This window comes from Oncorhynchus kisutch, linkage group LG30 (genome assembly GCF_002021735.2).
Source record: "Oncorhynchus kisutch isolate 150728-3 linkage group LG30, Okis_V2, whole genome shotgun sequence".
Lineage (NCBI taxonomy): Eukaryota > Metazoa > Chordata > Actinopteri > Salmoniformes > Salmonidae > Oncorhynchus > Oncorhynchus kisutch.
Window position 1 is genome coordinate 43,978,844 of NC_034203.2, and position 19,034 is coordinate 43,997,877.

Sequence of the window (19,034 nt, forward strand, 5' to 3'; positions counted from 1 at the left end):
GTCAGATGGGTTGGAGATGTGTTAATGGGAGTAACATATATGGAAATAATTGACGGGGAAGGCCACAGGATATGGCAGATAATTGGCATCAGGAACAATGTAGTCTAACATCAGATCCCCCTAACATCCTCTCATGTTGCTCAAACCTATTTCTCACTGAGATAATTATTAGGGTCATATACACACGCACGCACGCACATACACACACACGTGCACGTACGTACAGACACACACACACACACCACAGGGTTAGTCATGTTGAGGTTATCTTAACCCCCTTGTCACACAGCAAGTAGGACCCGACAGTCACACACCACAGGGCAGATAGGGCCTGAAAACCACACACCTGGAAGGTACGCATTAGAAGCATGGATTTAAAAAGCCTTTTTGTGGTAGCCCAGTTTATAAAGGCAAGATGTGCCCATGGCATGACGGCAGGAAAGGCCAAAAAGGATAAGAATTATATTTTCTATGAGGTGGAGATTCAGGATTCCAAGAAGTTGAAGCTTTGCTACTTGGACAAGGTAAGTAAAAAAAAATATATAAACAACTTCCCTCGTTTCATTTCATTGGCTGCTAAAGTAAAAACTCTGTAATTCACCTGTTTAGGAAGTAGGTCGTAACTGTACCAGATATTTCCCTTTTTGTCCTCACAAGTTGTATTCTGTATTATGAGGCGGTACTGATTTTAGGGCTCTATTTCATCTGGGAATGAAGTCTGCTACATTTCATTCATGCTGTGAAGCTGAACTTCCCGGATGAGGATTCAATAGAGCCCTTTAATTTTGTGAAACTGATGTTTTGGGACAGTAGATACTTAATGTCAATTTGTTTATGTGTAATAGCTGTGTATTCTGTCAGGTGGAACCTAATGCCACTATTGGAGAGATCAAGTGTCTATTATATAAGATCTGTGAGTACCCTGCCTCAGTCCTGTCTCTGTCTCTGCCCTGTCTCTGCCTGGTCTCTGCCCTGTCTCTGTCCAGTCTCTGCCCAGTCTCTGTCCGGTCTCTGCCCTGTCTCTGTCCAGTCTCTGCCTCTGCCCTGTCTCTGTCCAGTCTCTGTCCGGGTCTCTGTCCGGTCTCTATCCAGTCTCTGTCCGGTCTCTGTCTAGTCTCTGCCTCTGCCCTGTCTATGTTCAGTCTCTGTCCGTTCTCTGTCCAGTCTCTGCCTCTGCCCTGTCTCTGTCCAGTCTCTGTCCAGTCTCTGCCTGGTCTCTGCCTGGTCTCTGCCTGGTCTCTGCCCTGTCTCTGTCCGGTCTCTGTCCAGTCTCTGTCCAGTCTCTGTCCGGTCTCTCAAGTCTCTGTCCGGTCTCTGTCCAGTCTCTGCCTCTGCCCTGTCTCTGTCCAGTCTCTGTCCAGTCTCTGCCTCTGCCCTGTCTCTGTCTGGTCTCTGTCCAGTCTCTGCCTCTGCCCTGTCTCTGTCCAGTCTCTGTCCAGTCTCTGTCCGGTCTCTGTCCAGTCTCTGCCTCTGCCCTGTCTCTGTCCAGTCTCTGCCTGGTCTCTGACTGGTCTCTGCCCTGTCTCTGTCCGGTCTCTGTCCAGTCTCTGTCCGGTCTGTGTCCGGTCTCTGTCCAGTCTCTGTCCGGTCTCTGTCCAGTCTCTGCCTCTGCCCTGTCTCTGTCCGGTCTCTGTCCAGTCTCTGCCTCTGCCCTGTCTCTGTCCAGTCTCTGTCCAGTCTCTGTCCAGTCTCTGTCCAGTCTCTGTCCGGTCTCTGTCCAGTCTCTGCCTCTGCCCTGTCTCTGTCCAGTCTCTGCCTGGTCTCTGCCTGGTCTCTGCCTGGTCTCTGCCCTGTCTCTGTCCAGTCTCTGTCCGGTCTCTGTCCAGTCTCTGTCCGGTCTCTGTCCAGTCTCTGCCTCTGCCCTGTCTCTGTCCAGTCTCTGCCTGGTCTATGCCTGGTCTCTGCCTGGTCTCTGCCCTGTCTCTGTCCAGTCTCTGTCCAGTCTCTGTCCGGTCTCTGTCCAGTCTCTGCCTCTGTCCTGTCTCTGTCCAGTCTCTGTCCGGTCTCTGTCCGGTCTCTGTCCAGTCTCTGTCCAGTCTCTGCCTCTGCCCTGTCTCTGTCCAGTCTCTGTCCAGTCTCTGTCCGGTCTCTGTCCAGTCTCTGCCTCTGCCCTGTCTCTGTCCAGTCTCTGCCTGGTCTTTGCCTGGTCTCTGCTTTGTCTCTGTCCAGTCTCTGTCCGGTCTCTGCCTGGTCTCTGCCCTGTCTCTGCCATGTCTCTGTCCAGTCTCTGTCCAGTCTCTGCCCTGTCTCTGTCCGGTCTCTGCCTGGTCTCTGCCCTGTCTCTGTCCGGTCTCTGCCTGGTCTCTGCCTGGCCTCTGTCCGGTCTCTGTCCGGTCTCAGCCTGGTCTCTTCCTGGTCTCTGCCTGGTCTCTGCCCTGTCTCTGCCCTGTCTCTGCCCGGTCTCTGCCTGGTCTCTGCCCTGTCTCTGCCCTGTCTCTGCCCTGTCTCTGTCCGGTCTCTGTCCAGTCTCTGCCCTGTCTCTGTCCAGTCTCTGTCCGGTCTCTGCCTGGTCTCTGCCCTGTCTCTGTCCGGTCTCTGTCCAGTCTCTGTCCGGTCTCTGTCCAGTCTCTGCCCTCTCTCTGTCCGGTCTCTGCCTGGTCTCTGCCTGGTCTCTGCCTGGTCTCTGCCTTGTCTCTGTCCGGTCTCTGCCCGGTCTCTGCCTGGTCTCTGTCCGGTCTCTGTCCGGTCTCTGCCTGGTCTCTGCCTGGTCTCTGTCCGGTCTCTGCCCGGTCTCTGCCTGGTCTCTGCCTGGTCTCTGCCCTGTCTCTGTCCGGTCTCTGTCCGGTCTCTGCCTGGTCTCTGCCCTGTCTCTGCCCTGTCTCTGTCCAGTCTCTGCCTCTGTCCAGTCTCTGCCTGGTATCTGCCTGGTCTCTGCCCTGTCTCTGTCCAGTCTCTGTCCAGTCTCTGTCCGGTCTCTGTCCGGTCTCTGCCTGGTCTCTGCCCTGTCTCTGTCCAGTCTATGCCTGGTCTCTGCCCTGTCTCTGTCCTGTCTCTGTCTTTGCTCTGTCATGTGTCTCTCTGTCTTGTCTCCGCCCTCTCTCTGTCCTGTCTTGGCCCAATCTTCTCTGTCTCTGTCCTATATCTGTCCTGTCTCTATCTCTGTCTTGTCTCTGTCTGTTATAGCAAGTGTGTTACACTCCCTATTCCAGTGGATGGCATGAAATATCTTGTTGTATTTCGTCTTTAGCAGTTGGCGATAGATAGATTTCAGGAAATACACTGACATTCTAACTCCAAATTTGGAATTCGGAACTTCACATTACTTCCTGAAATGACTGAATTGACCCCGACCCTGATGATGTCCTAATGTCCTAATGTTTAATGTTTCTGAAGTGACTAAAATCATTTGTGATGGTTACAGATCCTAAATGGTACCCAGCCAGACAGGCTTTGTCACTTCACCCAGGTACGTCCTCCTCTGAATCCTTAAGCCCTCGTCACTGACATATACATTGACATATACAGTGACAGGAGTGACAGGAGGAAGATTTTTAGAACTACAACTGTATATAAATATCGAACAATATCAACATTATCACACATTTCAACACTAGAAGTAACCAGCGGGTCAACAGTGTACAGTTTGTTTGTCACTACGTGAATGTTTTCCTATTGGGACGGCGAGCCTGTGCCTAAGGGTTGTTACGGTGACCGGTATTACGGTATTACCGCAACACCGGCGGTCACGAGTCAGGTAGTCAAGTTCCACTTGACCGTTTATTCACGGTAATTAGGCTTCTTCCAAGCTCGGATGCTGCTGATGGTCATTAGTAGCCTACCAAACTTGCTAACTGCCTGGTACTCAGCACTCTATTGTCCCTCTAATCACTCTGACGTCAATGCAAATGTAATCAAAAATCTAATCAAACACTTGATGAGAGCCAATGAGCTTGTGTTGCACAATTTTTATATAGGGTATAAACAATTATATATAGGGTATAAACAATACCACCCTGCATACCACTGCTGGCTTGCTTCTGAAGCTAAGCAGGGTTGGTCCTGGTCAGTTCATGAATGGGAGACCAGATGCTGCTGGAAGTGGTGCTGGAGGGCCTGTAGGAGGCACTATTTCCTCTGGTCTAAAAAAATATCCCAATGCCCCCAGGACACTGCCCTGCGTAGGGTGCCGTCTTTCGGATGGGACGTTAAACGGGTGTCCTGACTCTCTGAGGTCATTAAAGATCCCATGGCACTTATTGTAAGAGTAGGGGTGTTAACCCCGGTGTCCTAGCTAAATCCCCAATCTGACCCTCAAACCATCACGGTCACCTAATAATGCCCAGTTTACAATTGGCTCATTCATCCCCCTCCTCCTCTCCCCTGTAACTATTTCCCAGGTCTTTGCTGTAAATGAGAATGTGTTCTCAGTCAACTTACCTGGTAAAATAACGGATAAATTAAAAATTAAAAAATAATAATTGCATGAGAAAACAGAGTGATGGCCTCTATTAAAAAGAGGAGGATCCCAGCAGCTTTCTATAGGCTAGGCCTACTATATTTATTTCTCAAATGTCCTAATATTAAGCACATTGCTTCTCTTTACAAAATTAATATAGCCTACCTGGCTAGCATGAAAATGAACCATGGGAAAAACGGTCCTCATTCTCTAATTATGTGCATTGATGACATGTATTTTTACCCTGCTCCTGGAGCATTGGTCCATTGTAAATCAAAACAAATGTCACACATTGTCAGCAAACTTAACATGTGTAAATATTTGTATGAACATAACAAGATTCAACAACTGAGACATAAACTGAACAAGTTCTACAGACATGTGACTAACAGAAATGGAATAATGTGTCCCTGAGGGGACAAAATCAAAAGTAACAGTCAGTATCTGGTGTGGCCACCAGCTGCAATAAGTACTGCAGTGCATCTCCTCCTCATGGACTGCACCAGATTTACCAGTTCTTGCTGGGAGATGTTACCGCATTCTTCCACCAAGGCACCTGCAAGATCCAGGACATTTCTGGGGGGAACGGCCCTAGCCTTCACCCTCCCATCCAACAGGTCCCAGAAGTACTCAATGGGATTGAGATCTGTGCTCTTCGCTGGCCATGGCAGAACATTGACATTCCTGTCTTGCAGGAAATCACGCACAGAACGAGCAGTATAGCTGGTGGCATTGTCATGCTGGAGGGTCATGTCAGGAGGAGCCTGCAGGAAGGGTACTACATGAGGGAGGAGGATGTCTTCCCTGTACTGCACAGCGTTGAGATTGTCTGCAATGACAACAAGCTTAGTCTGATGATGCTGTGACACACTGCCCCAGACCATGACGGAGCCTCCACCTCCAAATCGATCCCGCTCCAAAGTACAGGCCTCGGTGTAATACTCATTCCTTCGACGATAAACTTGAATCCGACCATCACCCCTGGTGAATCAAAACCGCGACTCGTCAGTGAAGAGCACTTTTTGTCAGTCCTGTCTGGTCCAGCGACGGTGGGTTTGTGCCCATAGGCGACGTTGTTGCCGGTGATGTCTGGTGAGGACCTGCCTTACAACAGGCCTACAAGACCTCATTCCAGCCTCTCTCAGCCTATTGCGGACAGTCTGAGCACTGATGGAGGGATTGTGCGTTCCTGGTGTAACTCGCGCAGTTGTTGTTGTTGCCATCCTGTACTTGTCCCACAGGTGTGATGTTCGGATGTACTGATCTTATGCAGGTGTTGTTATACATGGTCTGCCACTGCGAGTGCGATCAGCTGTCTGTCCTGCCTCACTGTAGCGCTGTCTTAGGCGTCTCACAGTACGGACATTGCAATTTATTGCCCTGGCCACATCTGCAGTCCTCATGCCTCCTTGCAGCATGCCTAAGGCACGTTCACACAGATGAGCAGGGACCCTGGGCATCTTTCTTTTGGTGTTTTTCAGAGTCACTAGAAAGGCCTCTTTAGTGTCCTAAGTTTTCATAACTGTGACCTTCACTGCCTACCGTCTGTAAACTGTGAGTGTCTTAATGACGGTTCCACAGGTGCATGTGCATTAATTGTTTATGGTTCATTGAACAAGCATGGGAAACAGTGTTTAATCCCTTTACAATGAAGATATGTGAAGTTATTTGGATTTTTACAAATTATCATTGAAAGACCGGGTCCTGAAAAAGGGATATATATATATATATATGCCCCGTCACCGCAGGAGGCCTTTTGCATTCTGGTAGGCCGTCATTGTAAATCAGAATTTGTTCTTAACTGGCTTGCCGGTTAAATAAAGGATAAAAAAATATATATATAAAATAAAGACTCCACTATGCAAGTAACCATTTCAATAGAATATCTCATATTGTTTATATCAGTTTATATCAGTACCAGTTAAAAGTTTCAGAACACCTTCTCGGGTTTTTCTTGATTTTAATTGTTTTTCAATTGTTTTCAATTGTTTTCATTGTGGAATAATAGTGAAGACATCAAAACTATGAAATAGCAAAGAAAATCATGTAGTAACCCCCCAAAAAAGTGTTAAATCAAAATATATTTTACATTTGAGATTCTTCTAAATAGCCACCCTTTGCCTTGATGACAGCTTTGTACACAAACAACTCTAAATGAAGCCTATAGGAGTACCATTTATGAACCTCTCAACACACAGCTCCATGTACATACTCCTGTCTATTTCATTCAGCTTTGTTCAATTGTATTCTTCATATTATAAAATTATATAAAATAATGCCACAGAATTCTCAGCAAATCTAGCCCACAGCCATATGGCACAGCCAGATCAGGACCTAACAGAAGGATTGACTCAGAGGATGTTATTCTGTTCTTCTGAAATAAACTACATTTTCTTCATATCATGTTTCTTTAGACCTGTCTAAAATAAATCATGGATTTATTGTGAAGGTGTAGAATATATTACATGGATTTATTGTGAAGGTGTAGAATATATTACATGGATTTATTGTGAAGGTGTAGAATATATTACATGGATTTATTGTGAAGGTGTAGAATATATTACATGGATTTATTGTGAAGGTGTAGAATATATTACATGGATTTATTAGACATTTTCAAATGTAGATGTTCCAAAGGTCTGCATCAGTGGCTTGTAGGCTGTGTGTAGAAGTCATTAAAGGTTAAATGTGTTTACGCTAATTAACGGTCAATTACCGTGAGAGCGACAGTTATCACCGGCTGATGAAATTCTGTGACTCTGCCCTAGTCTGTGCCCACATTCTCTTTTGTCACATGACCTCTCGTATGACGGACTGGAAGACATAGCTGTAACCTGATGATGTTTTGACACCACCCGAAGAGCCTGGACAGCTGAGAGCATGACCTGAACTTCTCTGACATAACAGATAGGTCTTGTAAGGTTCTGTGCCAAAAGCACTAGCTGGCCAATAGCAGGTCACAGAGAGGACTGTAGCTATGAGATATGAGATATGTGTGTTTGTGTGCATGCATTCCTGCCCATCTCATACTCCATGCAGGCTAAATCAAACTTGATATTGAAAGAAAACAAGTACTATTTGAACCCTGGTCTCTCAGAGGGCCATAGCTTTGGTAGGGTAGAGTAACAGGGCACGGAAGTCAGGCCTGATTACATTTTAGTCATGTAACAACGGCTTTTAACCAAAGCGTAGGGTTTTGCCTGGTTCAAGTGCACATTGCCAGACTTTTCACCTAGTTGGTTCAGGGAGCCAAACCAGAAACCTTTCAGTTACTGCCATAACGCACTTAACCAGTAGGCTACCTGCCAGTAGGCTTCCTGCCAGTAGGCTACCTGCCAGTAGGCTACCTGCCAGTAGGCTTCCTGCCAGTAGACTACCTGCCAGTAGGCTACCTGCCAGTAGGCTACCTGCCACCCCAATCTGGGGAGATTTAATTAACCCCTTTCATCTTAAAAATCAGGAAGGGGTGTCGGTTATTACTCGGTGTGTGTGTGTTTATGCGTTTAAATCACAGGCATTAAAACCACATTCAAATACTTCCGGCTTCATGAGCCGTCGGAGGTTTCCATAGTAATACTGTACATGGAGGACATCAGCACTGTCACTATGTACTGAAGTGCGCCATATTGCTCAATGGGACTGAATGGGACTGAATGGGACTGAATGGGACTGAATGGGTCTGAATGGGGCTGAATGGGACTGAATGGGACTGAATGGGACTGAATGGGGCTGAATGGGGCTGAATGGGGCTGAATGGGACTGAATGACGTCAAAGAATCGCTGTACTCACTGACATTTTCAACCTCTCCCTGACCGAGTCTGTAATACCTACATGTTTCAAGCAGACCACCATAGTCCCTGTGCCCAAGAAAGCGAAGGTAACCTGCCTTATTGACTACTGCCCCGTGGCACTCACGTCGGTAGCAATGAAGTGCTTTGAAAGGCTGGTCATGGTTCACATCAGCACCATCCTCCCCGAAACACTAGACCCACTCCAATTCGCATACCGCCCCAAAAGATTCACAGATGACGCACTGCCCTTTCCCACCTGGACAAAATGAACACCTATGTAAGAATGTTGTTCATTGACTATAGGGAGGAGGTCAGAGACCTGGCAGTGTGGTGCTTAGGACAACAACCTCTCCCTCAACGTGAGCAAGACAAAGGAGCTGATAGTGGACTACAGGAAAAGGAGAGCCAAACAGGCCCCCATTTTTATTTTTTATTTTATTTTACCTTTATTTAACCAGGTAGGCAAGTTGAGAACAAGTTCTCATTTACAATTGCGACCTGGCCAAGATAAAGCAAAGCAGTTCGACAGATAAAACGACACAGAGTTACACATGGAGTAAAAACAAACATACAGTCAATAATGCAGTATAAACAAGTCTATATACAATGTGAGCAAATGAGGTGAGAAGGGAGGTAAAGGCAAAAAAGGCCATGATGGCAAAGTAAATACAATATAGCAAGTAAAATACTGGAATGGTAGTTTTGCAATGGAAGAATGTGCAAAGTAGAAATAAAAATAATGGGGTGCAAAGGAGCAAAATAAATAAATAAATTAAAATTAAATACAGTTGGGAAAGAGGTAGTTGTTTGGGCTAAATTATAGGTGGTCTATGTACAGGTGCAGTAATCTGTGAGCTGCTCTGACAGTTGGTGCTTAAAGCTAGTGAGGGAGATAAGTGTTTCCAGTTTCAGAGATTTTTGTAGTTCGTTCCAGTCATTGGCAGCAGAGAACTGGAAGGAGAGGCGGCCAAAGAAAGAATTGGTTTTGGGGGTGACTAGAGAGATATACCTGCTGGAGCGTGTGCTACAGGTGGGAGATGCTATGGTGACCAGCGAGCTGAGATAAGGGGGGACTTTACCTAGCAGGGTCTTGTAGATGACATGGAGCCAGTGGGTTTGGCGACGAGTATGAAGCGAGGGCCAGCCAACGAGAGCGTACAGGTCGCAATGGTGGGTAGTATATGGGGCTTTGGTGATAAAACAGATTGCACTGTGATAGACTGCATCCAATTTGTTGAGTAGGGTATTGGAGGCTATTTTGTAAATGACATCGACAAAGTCGAGGATTGGTAGGATGGTCAGTTTTACAAGGGTATGTTTGGCAGCATGAGTGAAGGATGCTTTGTTGCGAAATAGGAAGCCAATTCTAGATTTAACTTTGGATTGGAGATGTTTGATATGGGTCTGGAAGGAGAGTTTACAGTCTAACCAGACACCTAAGTATTTGTAGTTGTCCACGTATTCTAAGTCAGAGCCGTCCAGAGTAGTGATGTTGGACAGGCGGGTAGGTGCAGGTAGCGATCGGTTGAAGAGCATGCATTTAGTTTTACTTGTATTTAAGAGCAATTGGAGGCCACGGAAGGAGAGTTGTATGGCATTGAAGCTTGCCTGGAGGGTTGTTAACACAGTGTCCAAAGAAGGGCCGGAAGTATACAGAATGGTGTCGTCTGCGTAGAGGTGGATCAGGGACTCACCAGCAGCAAGAGCGACCTCATTGATGTATACAGAGAAGAGAGTCATTAAAATCAACGGGGCTGTAGTGGAGCGGGTTGAGAGTTTCAAGTTCCTTGGTGTCCACATCACCAACAAACTATCATGGACCAAACACACCAAGACATTCATGAAGAGGGCATGACAAAGCCTATTCCCCTCAGGAGACTGAAAATATTTGGCAAATATACAGCTGCACCATCGAGAGCATCCTGGCCGGTTGCATCACTGCCTGGTATGGCAACTGCTCGGCATCCGACCGTAAGGCACTACAGAGGGTAGTGTGTACTGCCCAAAACATCACTGCGGCCAAGAGTTCTGCCATCCAGGACCTCTATACCAGGCGGTGTCAGAGTAAGGCATAAAAAATGGTCAAAAACTCCAGCGACCCAAGTCATAGACTGTTCTCTCTGCTACCGCACGGCAGGCGGTACTGGAGCTCCCAGTCTAGTCATAGACTGTTCTCTCTGCTACCGCACGGCAGGCGGTACTGGAGCTCCCAGTCTAGTCATAGACTGTTCTCTCTGCTACCGCACGGCAGGCGGTACTGGAGCTCCCAGTCTAGTCATAGACTCTCTCTGCTACCGCACGGCAGGCGGTACTGGAGCTCCCAGTCTAGTCATAGACTGTTCTCTCTGCTACCGCACGGCAGGCGGTACTGGAGCTCCCAGTCTAGTCATAGACTGTTCTCTCTGCTACCGCACGGCAGGCGGTACTGGAGCTCCCAGTCTAGTCATAGACTGTTCTCTCTGCTACCGCACGGCAGGCGGTACTGGAGCTCCCAGTCTAGTCATAGACTGTTCTCTCTGCTACCGCACGGCAGGCGGTACTGGAGCTCCCAGTCTAGTCATAGACTGTTCTCTCTGCTACCGCACGGCAGGCGGTACTGGAGCTCCCAGTCTAGTCATAGACTGTTCTCTCTGCTACCGCACGGCAGGCGGTACTGGAGCTCCCAGTCTAGTCATAGACTGTTCTCTCTGCTACCGCACGGCAGGCGGTACTGGAGCTCCCAGTCTAGTCATAGACTGTTCTCTCTGCTACCGCACGGCAGGCGGTACTGGAGCTCCCAGTCTAGTCATAGACTGTTCTCTCTGCTACCGCACGGCAGGCGGTACTGGAGCTCCCAGTCTAGTCATAGACTGTTCTCTCTGCTACCGCACGGCAGGCGGTACTGGAGCTCCCAGTCTAGTCATAGACTGTTCTCTCTGCTACCGCACGGCAGGCGGTACTGGAGCTCCCAGTCTAGTCATAGACTGTTCTCTCTGCTACCGCACGGCAGGCGGTACTGGAGCTCCCAGTCTAGTCATAGACTGTTCTCTCTGCTACCGCACGGCAGGCGGTACTGGAGCTCCCAGTCTAGTCATAGACTGTTCTCTCTGCTACCGCACGGCAGGCGGTACTGGAGCTCCCAGTCTAGTCATAGACTGTTCTCTCTGCTACCGCACGGCAGGCGGTACTGGAGCTCCCAGTCTAGTCATAGACTGTTCTCTCTGCTACCGCACGGCAGGCGGTACTGGAGCTCCCAGTCTAGTCATAGACTGTTCTCTCTGCTACGGCACGGCAGGCGGTACTGGAGCTCCCAGTCTAGTCATAGACTGTTCTCTCTGCTACCGCACGGCAGGCGGTACTGGAGCTCCCAGTCTAGTCATAGACTGTTCTCTCTGCTACCGCACGGCAGGCGGTACTGGAGCTCCCAGTCTAGTCATAGACTGTTCTCTCTGCTACCGCACGGCAGGCGGTACTGGAGCTCCCAGTCTAGTCATAGACTGTTCTCTCTGCTACGGCACGGCAGGCGGTACTGGAGCTCCCAGTCTAGTCATAGACTGTTCTCTCTGCTACCGCACGGCAGGCGGTACTGGAGCTCCCAGTCTAGTCATAGACTGATCTCTCTGCTACCGCACGGCAGGCGGTACTGGAGCTCCCAGTCTAGTCATAGACTGTTCTCTCTGCTACCGCACGGCAGGCGGTACTGGAGCTCCCAGTCTAGTCATAGACTGTTCTCTCTGCTACGGCACGGCAGGCGGTACTGGAGCTCCCAGTCTAGTCATAGACTGTTCTCTCTGCTACCGCACGGCAGGCGGTACTGGAGCTCCCAGTCTAGTCATAGACTGTTCTCTCTGCTACGGCACGGCAGGCGGTACTGGAGCTCCCAGTCTAGTCATAGACTGTTCTCTCTGCTACCGCACGGCAGGCGGTACTGGAGCTCCCAGTCTAGTCATAGACTGTTCTCTCTGCTACCGCACGGCAAGCAATACCAGAGCTTTTATCATAAAGGTGTATTTTTACGGTGAAAATGATCTTCCCCAAACTTGAAACTCACGTGCTGCGTATGTATGCAAGTTAGGCTCTACACCCGTTGTGAAGCGGATTCATGTGCTTCATTTAAATTTTTTGGGCCACTTTAGTTGTGATTACAAACCTTAGTAAAACATATAAGGGCGACTTGTCTTACTGCACACAAGCAATAATACTGTATATCATTCACTAATTTGGGCTCCCGAGTGGCGCAGCGGTCTAAGGCACTGCATCTCAGTGCTAGAGGCATCACTACAGACCCTGGTTTGATCATGGGCTGTATCACAGCTGGCCGAGTCCCATAGGGTGAAACACAATTGGCCCAGCGTTGTTAGGGTTTGGCCCGGGGGTAGGCCGTCATTGTAAATAAGAATTTATTCCTAACTGACTTGCCTGGTTCAATACAGGTTAAATAAAACATAAAAATGATAATACTGTATATTATTCACCTATCTGACTATTATATTATTGTTTTAATCTTGTCTTTACTAAATCATATCTATGTGAAATTTGTTTTGATTTAAAATGTATCGTTATCATTTACCTGTCCAGAAACAGGGGCAGGGGGGAAAAAAAGTCCATCTATGCACTTAACTAGCGAATGGAGGATGCTTTTGCCATGGGTCATTTTCATGCCAGCCAGGTAGGCTATACTCCTCTTGTAAAGAGAAGCAATGTGCTTAATATTAGGACAATTGAGAAATAAATCTAGTATAAAGCTGATGGGATTCTCTTCTTTTTATTAGAGGCCATCACTCTGTTTTCTCACCCAATTGCATAGCCTATAGAAATGTTACGGAACATGAGCTCATGAAGTGTTTGATTCGTTTAAAAAATATATACATTTGTATTGATGTCAGTGTGATTAGGGGGACAATAGAGTGCTGAGTACCAGGCAGTTAGCAAGTTTGGTAGACTACTAATGACCATCAGCAGCATCAGAGCTTGGAGAAGCCTAATTACCGTGAATAAACAGTCACATGGAATTTGACTGCCATCATGACCAGTGTGGCGGTAATACGGTCACCATAACAACCCTTAGGCATAAGCAGCATAAGTCCACGGCTCCATACTGCCTGGTGTCAACGGTACAGGCTGGTGACGGTGGTGTACTGGTGTGGGGAATGTTTTTCCTGGCACACTTTACAGAAGGTCCCTTGATACCAACTGAGCAATGATTGAATAATTAAGGCTGTTCTGGAGGCAAAAAGTCCGACCGGTACTAGATGGGTAAATAAATGGACATACTTAAGTACTTACATGTATTTAGATATATTTAATTCTAAAATTAGTACATATGTATTTGAAATATATACGTCAATATATTAGTATTTTGTGTGGTTAGAACCTTCGTAGGAGCATCGTTAAATCTCAGCTGTTTCCCCAAAACCATCGTTGTTAACGTTGCAACGGTTTGTAATCTGACACCTGTCTCAGACCCCTGATAGAAACAACTACTCAAAGTGTGTCGTTCAATATTAGACTCACGTGATTTATCCCATCTGTTGACCACCGATAACTTCAGAACAAAGTTGACTACAAATACAAAGCTGCCAATGTCTTCTCTACATGCTGATCTGTCATCAGTTTTGTGAATTAAATATAATGTGTAGGTAATATTCTAATGGATAAAGCTGATCGAGAGCCGCGCTCCATTTCTTTCGTCCCTATCAGTATTGACACATGCACTTAGCGTCCGTTCTCTCTGCGTGGTGTTTTGGGAAACGCATGTTAAATCTTTTGTCGGTTGTAGAAACGACGCATCGTTAAAACACTCAGGTAAGTGTAACATGAGTTCCCCGAAACATCACGCAGAGAGAACGAATGCTAAATGCATCGTCTTTCCTTAGTGTTTTAACGATGCATTTGACCTCAATTCCATCGTTATTGGGAAACCAGGCTCAGGGCTTTTGGCACAGCTATATTGCTATGCAGTAGTCGACCAGCATAGCTTGTGACTTCACTGCTAAGGACTGGGGGGGGTTGAATGTCCTAATGTCTTCCCTGTCTATTCAGAACATCAACACGATTCACCACTATCCCTTATGTGTCGATCTCTTTCAATAAACAGTTAGATTCCGTTTCCCCGAGACACCAAGCCTAGTCCTGGACTGAAAAGCAAGAACCAATGGAGATTCTCTGTTGAAAGTACTTTTTAGTCCAGGTCTAGGTTTGAATCTGTGACCAGGAAACGGCTGCTAAATAAATCATCTTGTTATACAGACCTGTAACCATGACAACACTACATTTTGTCAGATGGGGAGTCCCTGAAGGATGATGAGGTATTGGAGAATCTACCGGTGGGAACCACGGTAACAATGTTCTTCCACGACCTGGGACCGCAGCTGGGGTGGACCATGGTGAGACCACAATGTTTCTGGGATATTGGACGAGGTGCTGTTCCCCACTACTGTTTTCTGGGAACAGCAAACAGTGAGCGGACATGTTGCCTATCAGTGATCTCTCTTCTCCTGAACAGGTGTATCTGACCTCTTCTCCTGTACAGGTGTATCTGACCTCTTCTCCTGTACAGGTGTATCTGACCTGTCTTCTCCTGAACAGGTGTATCTGACCTCTCTTCTCCTGTACAGGTGTATCTGACCTCTCTTCTCCTGAACAGGTGTATATGACCTCTTCTCCTGTACAGGTGTATCTGACCTCTCTTCTCCGAACAGGTGTATATGACCTCTCTTCTCCTGAACAGGTGTATCTGACCTCTCTTCTCCTGTACAGGTGTATCTGACCTCTCTTCTCCTGTACAGGTGTATCTGACCTCTCTTCCCCTGAACAGGTGTATCTGACCTCTCTTCTCCTGTACAGGTGTATATGACCTCTCTTCTCCTGTACAGGTGTATCTGATCTCTCTTCTCCTGCACAGGTGTATCTGACCTCTCTTCTCCTGTACAGGTGTATCTGACCTCTCTTCTCCTGAACAGGTGTATCTGACCTCTCTTCTCCTGTACAGGTGTATCTGATCTCTCTTCTCCTGTACAGGTGTATCTGACCTCTCTTCTCCTGTACAGGTGTATCTGACCTCTTCTCCTGAACAGGTGTATCTGACCTCTCTTCTCCTGTACAGGTGTATATGACCTCTCTTCTCCTGAACAGGTGTATATGACCTCTCTTCTCCTGTACAGGTGTATCTGACCTCTCTTCTCCTGTACAGGTGTATATGACCTCTCTCCTCCTGAACAGGTGTATCTGACCTCTCTTCTCCTGTACAGGTGTATCTGACCTCTCTTCTCCTGTACAGGTGTATCTGACCTCTCTTCTCCTGTACAGGTGTATCTGATCTCTCTTCTCCTGTACAGGTGTATATGACCTCTCTTCTCCTGTACAGGTGTATCTGATCTCTCTTCTCCTGAACAGGTGTATATGACCTCTCTTCTCCTGTACAGGTGTATATGACCTCTCTTCTCCTGTACAGGTGTATATGACCTCTCTTCTCCTGTACAGGTGTATCTGACCTCTCTTCTCCTGTACAGGTGTATCTGACCTCTCTTCTCCTGTACAGGTGTATCTGACCTCTCTCCTCCTGAACAGGTGTATCTGACCTCTCTTCTCCTGTACAGGTGTATCTGACCTCTCTTCTCCTGTACAGGTGTATCTGACCTCTCTTCTCCTGTACAGGTGTATCTGATCTCTCTTCTCCTGTACAGGTGTATATGACCTCTCTTCTCCTGTACAGGTGTATCTGATCTCTCTTCTCCTGAACAGGTGTATATGACCTCTCTTCTCCTGTACAGGTGTATATGACCTCTCTTCTCCTGTACAGGTGTATATGACCTCTCTTCTCCTGTACAGGTGTATCTGATCTCTCTTCTCCTGAACAGGTGTATATGACCTCTCTTCTCCTGTACAGGTGTATATGACCTCTCTTCTCCTGTACAGGTGTATATGACCTCTCTTCTCCTGTACAGGTGTATATGACCTCTCTTCTCCTGTACAGGTGTATCTGACCTCTCTTCTCCTGTACAGGTGTATCTGACCTCTCTTCTCCTGTACAGGTGTATATGACCTCTCTTCTCCTGTACAGGTGTATCTGACCTCTCTTCTCCTGTACAGGTGTATATGACCTCTCTTCTCCTGTACAGGTGTATATGACCTCTCTTCTCCTGTACAGGTGTATATGACCTCTCTTCTCCTGTACAGGTGTATATGACCTCTCTTCTCCTGTACAGGTGTATATGACCTCTCTTCTCCTGTACAGGTGTATATGACCTCTCTTCTCCTGTACAGGTGTATCTGACCTCTCTTCTCCTGTACAGGTGTATATGACCTCTCTTCTCCTGTACAGGTGTATATGACCTCTCTTCTCCTGTACAGGTGTATCTGACCTCTCTTCTCCTGTACAGGTATATATGACCTCTCTTCTCCTGTACAGGTGTATATGACCTCTCTTCTCCTGTACAGGTGTATATGACCTCTCTTCTCCTGTACAGGTGTATATGACCTCTCTTCTCCTGTACAGGTGTATCTGACCTCTCTTTTCCTGTACAGGTGTATCTGACCTCTCTTCTCCTGTACAGGTGTATCTGATCTCTCTTCTCCTGTAAAGGTGTATATGACCTCTCTTCTCCTGAACAGGTGTATATGACCTCTCTTCTCCTGAACAGGTGTATCTGACCTCTCTTCTCCTGAACAGGTGTATCTGACCTCTCTTCTCCTGTACAGGTGTATATGACCTCTCTTCTCCTGTACAGGTGTATATGACCTCTCTTCTCCTGTACAGGTGTATATGACCTCTCTTCTCCTGTACAGGTGTATCTGACCTCTCTTCTCCTGTACAGGTGTATCTGATCTCTCTTCTCCTGTAAAGGTGTATATGACCTCTCTTCTCCTGTACAGGTGTATATGACCTCTCTTCTCCTGTACAGGTGTATATGACCTCTCTTCTCCTGTACAGGTGTATATGACCTCTCTTCTCCTGTACAGATGTATATGACCTCTCTTCTCCTGAACAGGTGTATCTGACCTCTCTTCTCCTGTACAGGTGTTTCTGGCGGAGTGCATCGGACCTCTCTTCATCTACCTTTTCTTCTTCCTCCATCTCCTCAACATCTACGAGCAGAAAGATGACTATACCTCCAATCCCTGCTCAGTGGTCACGTACGTATATGGTGGCAAATTCCAAGGGTAGCCCCGACCGGTCCAGCGGCTTCCTTCGGGAGAGTGTGTCCTCAAGTTTCTCTGTACTCTTCTCCGATGGCCTCACAGGTGCCATCACACTTCTGACACCAATGTAGCTATATTTGGGGGTAGCCCCGACCGGGACTAGAACCTGGGTCCAGCGACTGTCAACCCAACACCTTAGCTTTTATGTCAAGAGATCTGAATCTCTTGACGAGGTCTCTAGGTATTGAGTTAAGGTTGCTACAATCGTCTAGAATGTCTGTGTCGTTGCTGTGAAAGAGAACATGCTGTCAGTCAATTCACCTTGGGTCAAAAGGTCAACTACAAAATAATGATAGCTTCTCTACCCCCACTCTACCTCTTCTCTACCCCTTCTCTACCCCCACTCTTGTCCTCTTTACTATTACCACTACCTTCTCTACCCCACTCTACCCCCTTCTCTACCCCCACTCTACCCCCTTCTCTACCCCCACTCTACCCCCTTCTCCCTACTGCTGTAGGCTGGCGTGTGTGTGTCACTGTTTCCACTACTTCAGAAGGCTGTTGGAAACCGTCTTCATTCATCGCTTCTCAGACGGCACCTTGCCACTGCAAACCATCATGAGGGTCAGTTCCAGCGAACTCTGGCGCCTAAAACATTCGGGAATTCAATAGTGTTTACGTGTAGCTGTTCAATTGGTCAATGATCAAAGTTTAATTATAAGATCCTTTTTCTCAGTGACTTACCTGGCTAAATAAACCTGGTTAAACACTTGGGAATGTTCACCTCTTAAAACTGAATTAAAACGTAGTCAAGCTAAATGATCTGATAGATAGCTGCTGGCGTTGGGCTTTTGTTATTAGGTGGTGATCTTCCCACCTTGTATCGAAACATCTGATGTCTGGCAGGCCTCTGGTGTTGAGATGTCATGGGATGGAGGGATACTATACTATTATATTCTATATGATGCTATTCTATACTATTCTATTCTATACTATTATATACTATTTTATTCTATTCAATACTATTCTATACTATTCTATTCTATACTATTTTATTCTATTCTATACTATTCTATTATATACTATTCTATTATATTCTATACTATTTTATTCCATTCTATACTATTCTATTCTATACTATTTTATTCTATTCTATACTATTCTATTCAATACTATTCTATACTATTCTATTATATTCTATTATATACTATTCTATACTATTCTATTCTATACTATTTTATACTATTCTATTATATACTATTCTATAGAAAGACAGAAAGGTTAAAAGAAAGAGAGAAATACATTTTATATATATATAGTGCCTTGCGAAAGTATTCGGCCCCCTTGAACTTTGCGACCGTTTGCCACATTTCAGGCTTCAAACATAAAGATATAAAACTGTATTTTTTTGTGAAGAATCAACAACAAGTGGGACACAATCATGAAGTGGAAGGACATTTATTGGATATTTCAAACTTTTTTAACATATCAAAAACTGAAAAATTGGGCGTGCAAAATTATTCAGCCCCTTTACTTTCAGTGCAGCAAACTCTCTCCAGAAGTTCAGTGAGGATCTCTGAATGATCCAATGTTGACCTAAATGACTAATGATGATAAATACAATCCACCTGTGTGTAATCAAGTCTCCGTATAAATGCACCTGCACTATGATAGTCTCAGAGGTCCGTTAAAAGCGCAGAGAGCATCATGAAGAACAAGGAACACA

The 19,034-nt window shown here is 46.5% G+C and overlaps 1 protein-coding gene across 2 annotated transcripts in view; it reads left to right on the plus strand.

Annotated features, from left to right (window-relative positions):
- The first annotated feature begins 238 nt into the window (after positions 1–238).
- LOC109883927 (very-long-chain enoyl-CoA reductase) overlaps positions 239–19,034 on the plus strand; it is a 26,665-nt gene continuing 7,869 nt past the window's right edge. Inside the window, exons 1-6 of one of the 2 annotated variants that reach the window (XM_031809887.1) lie at positions 239–524; positions 862–913; positions 3,362–3,406; positions 14,450–14,553; positions 17,187–17,302; positions 17,827–17,932. In XM_031809887.1, the coding sequence (XP_031665747.1) occupies positions 369–524; positions 862–913; positions 3,362–3,406; positions 14,450–14,553; positions 17,187–17,302; positions 17,827–17,932 (579 nt within the window). In that variant the 5' untranslated portion in view covers positions 239–368. Of the gene's footprint in view, positions 525–861; positions 914–3,361; positions 3,407–13,188; positions 13,424–14,449; positions 14,554–17,186; positions 17,303–17,826; positions 17,933–19,034 lie in introns of those variants that run through there. The other variant, XM_031809888.1, reaches the window with a different exon arrangement.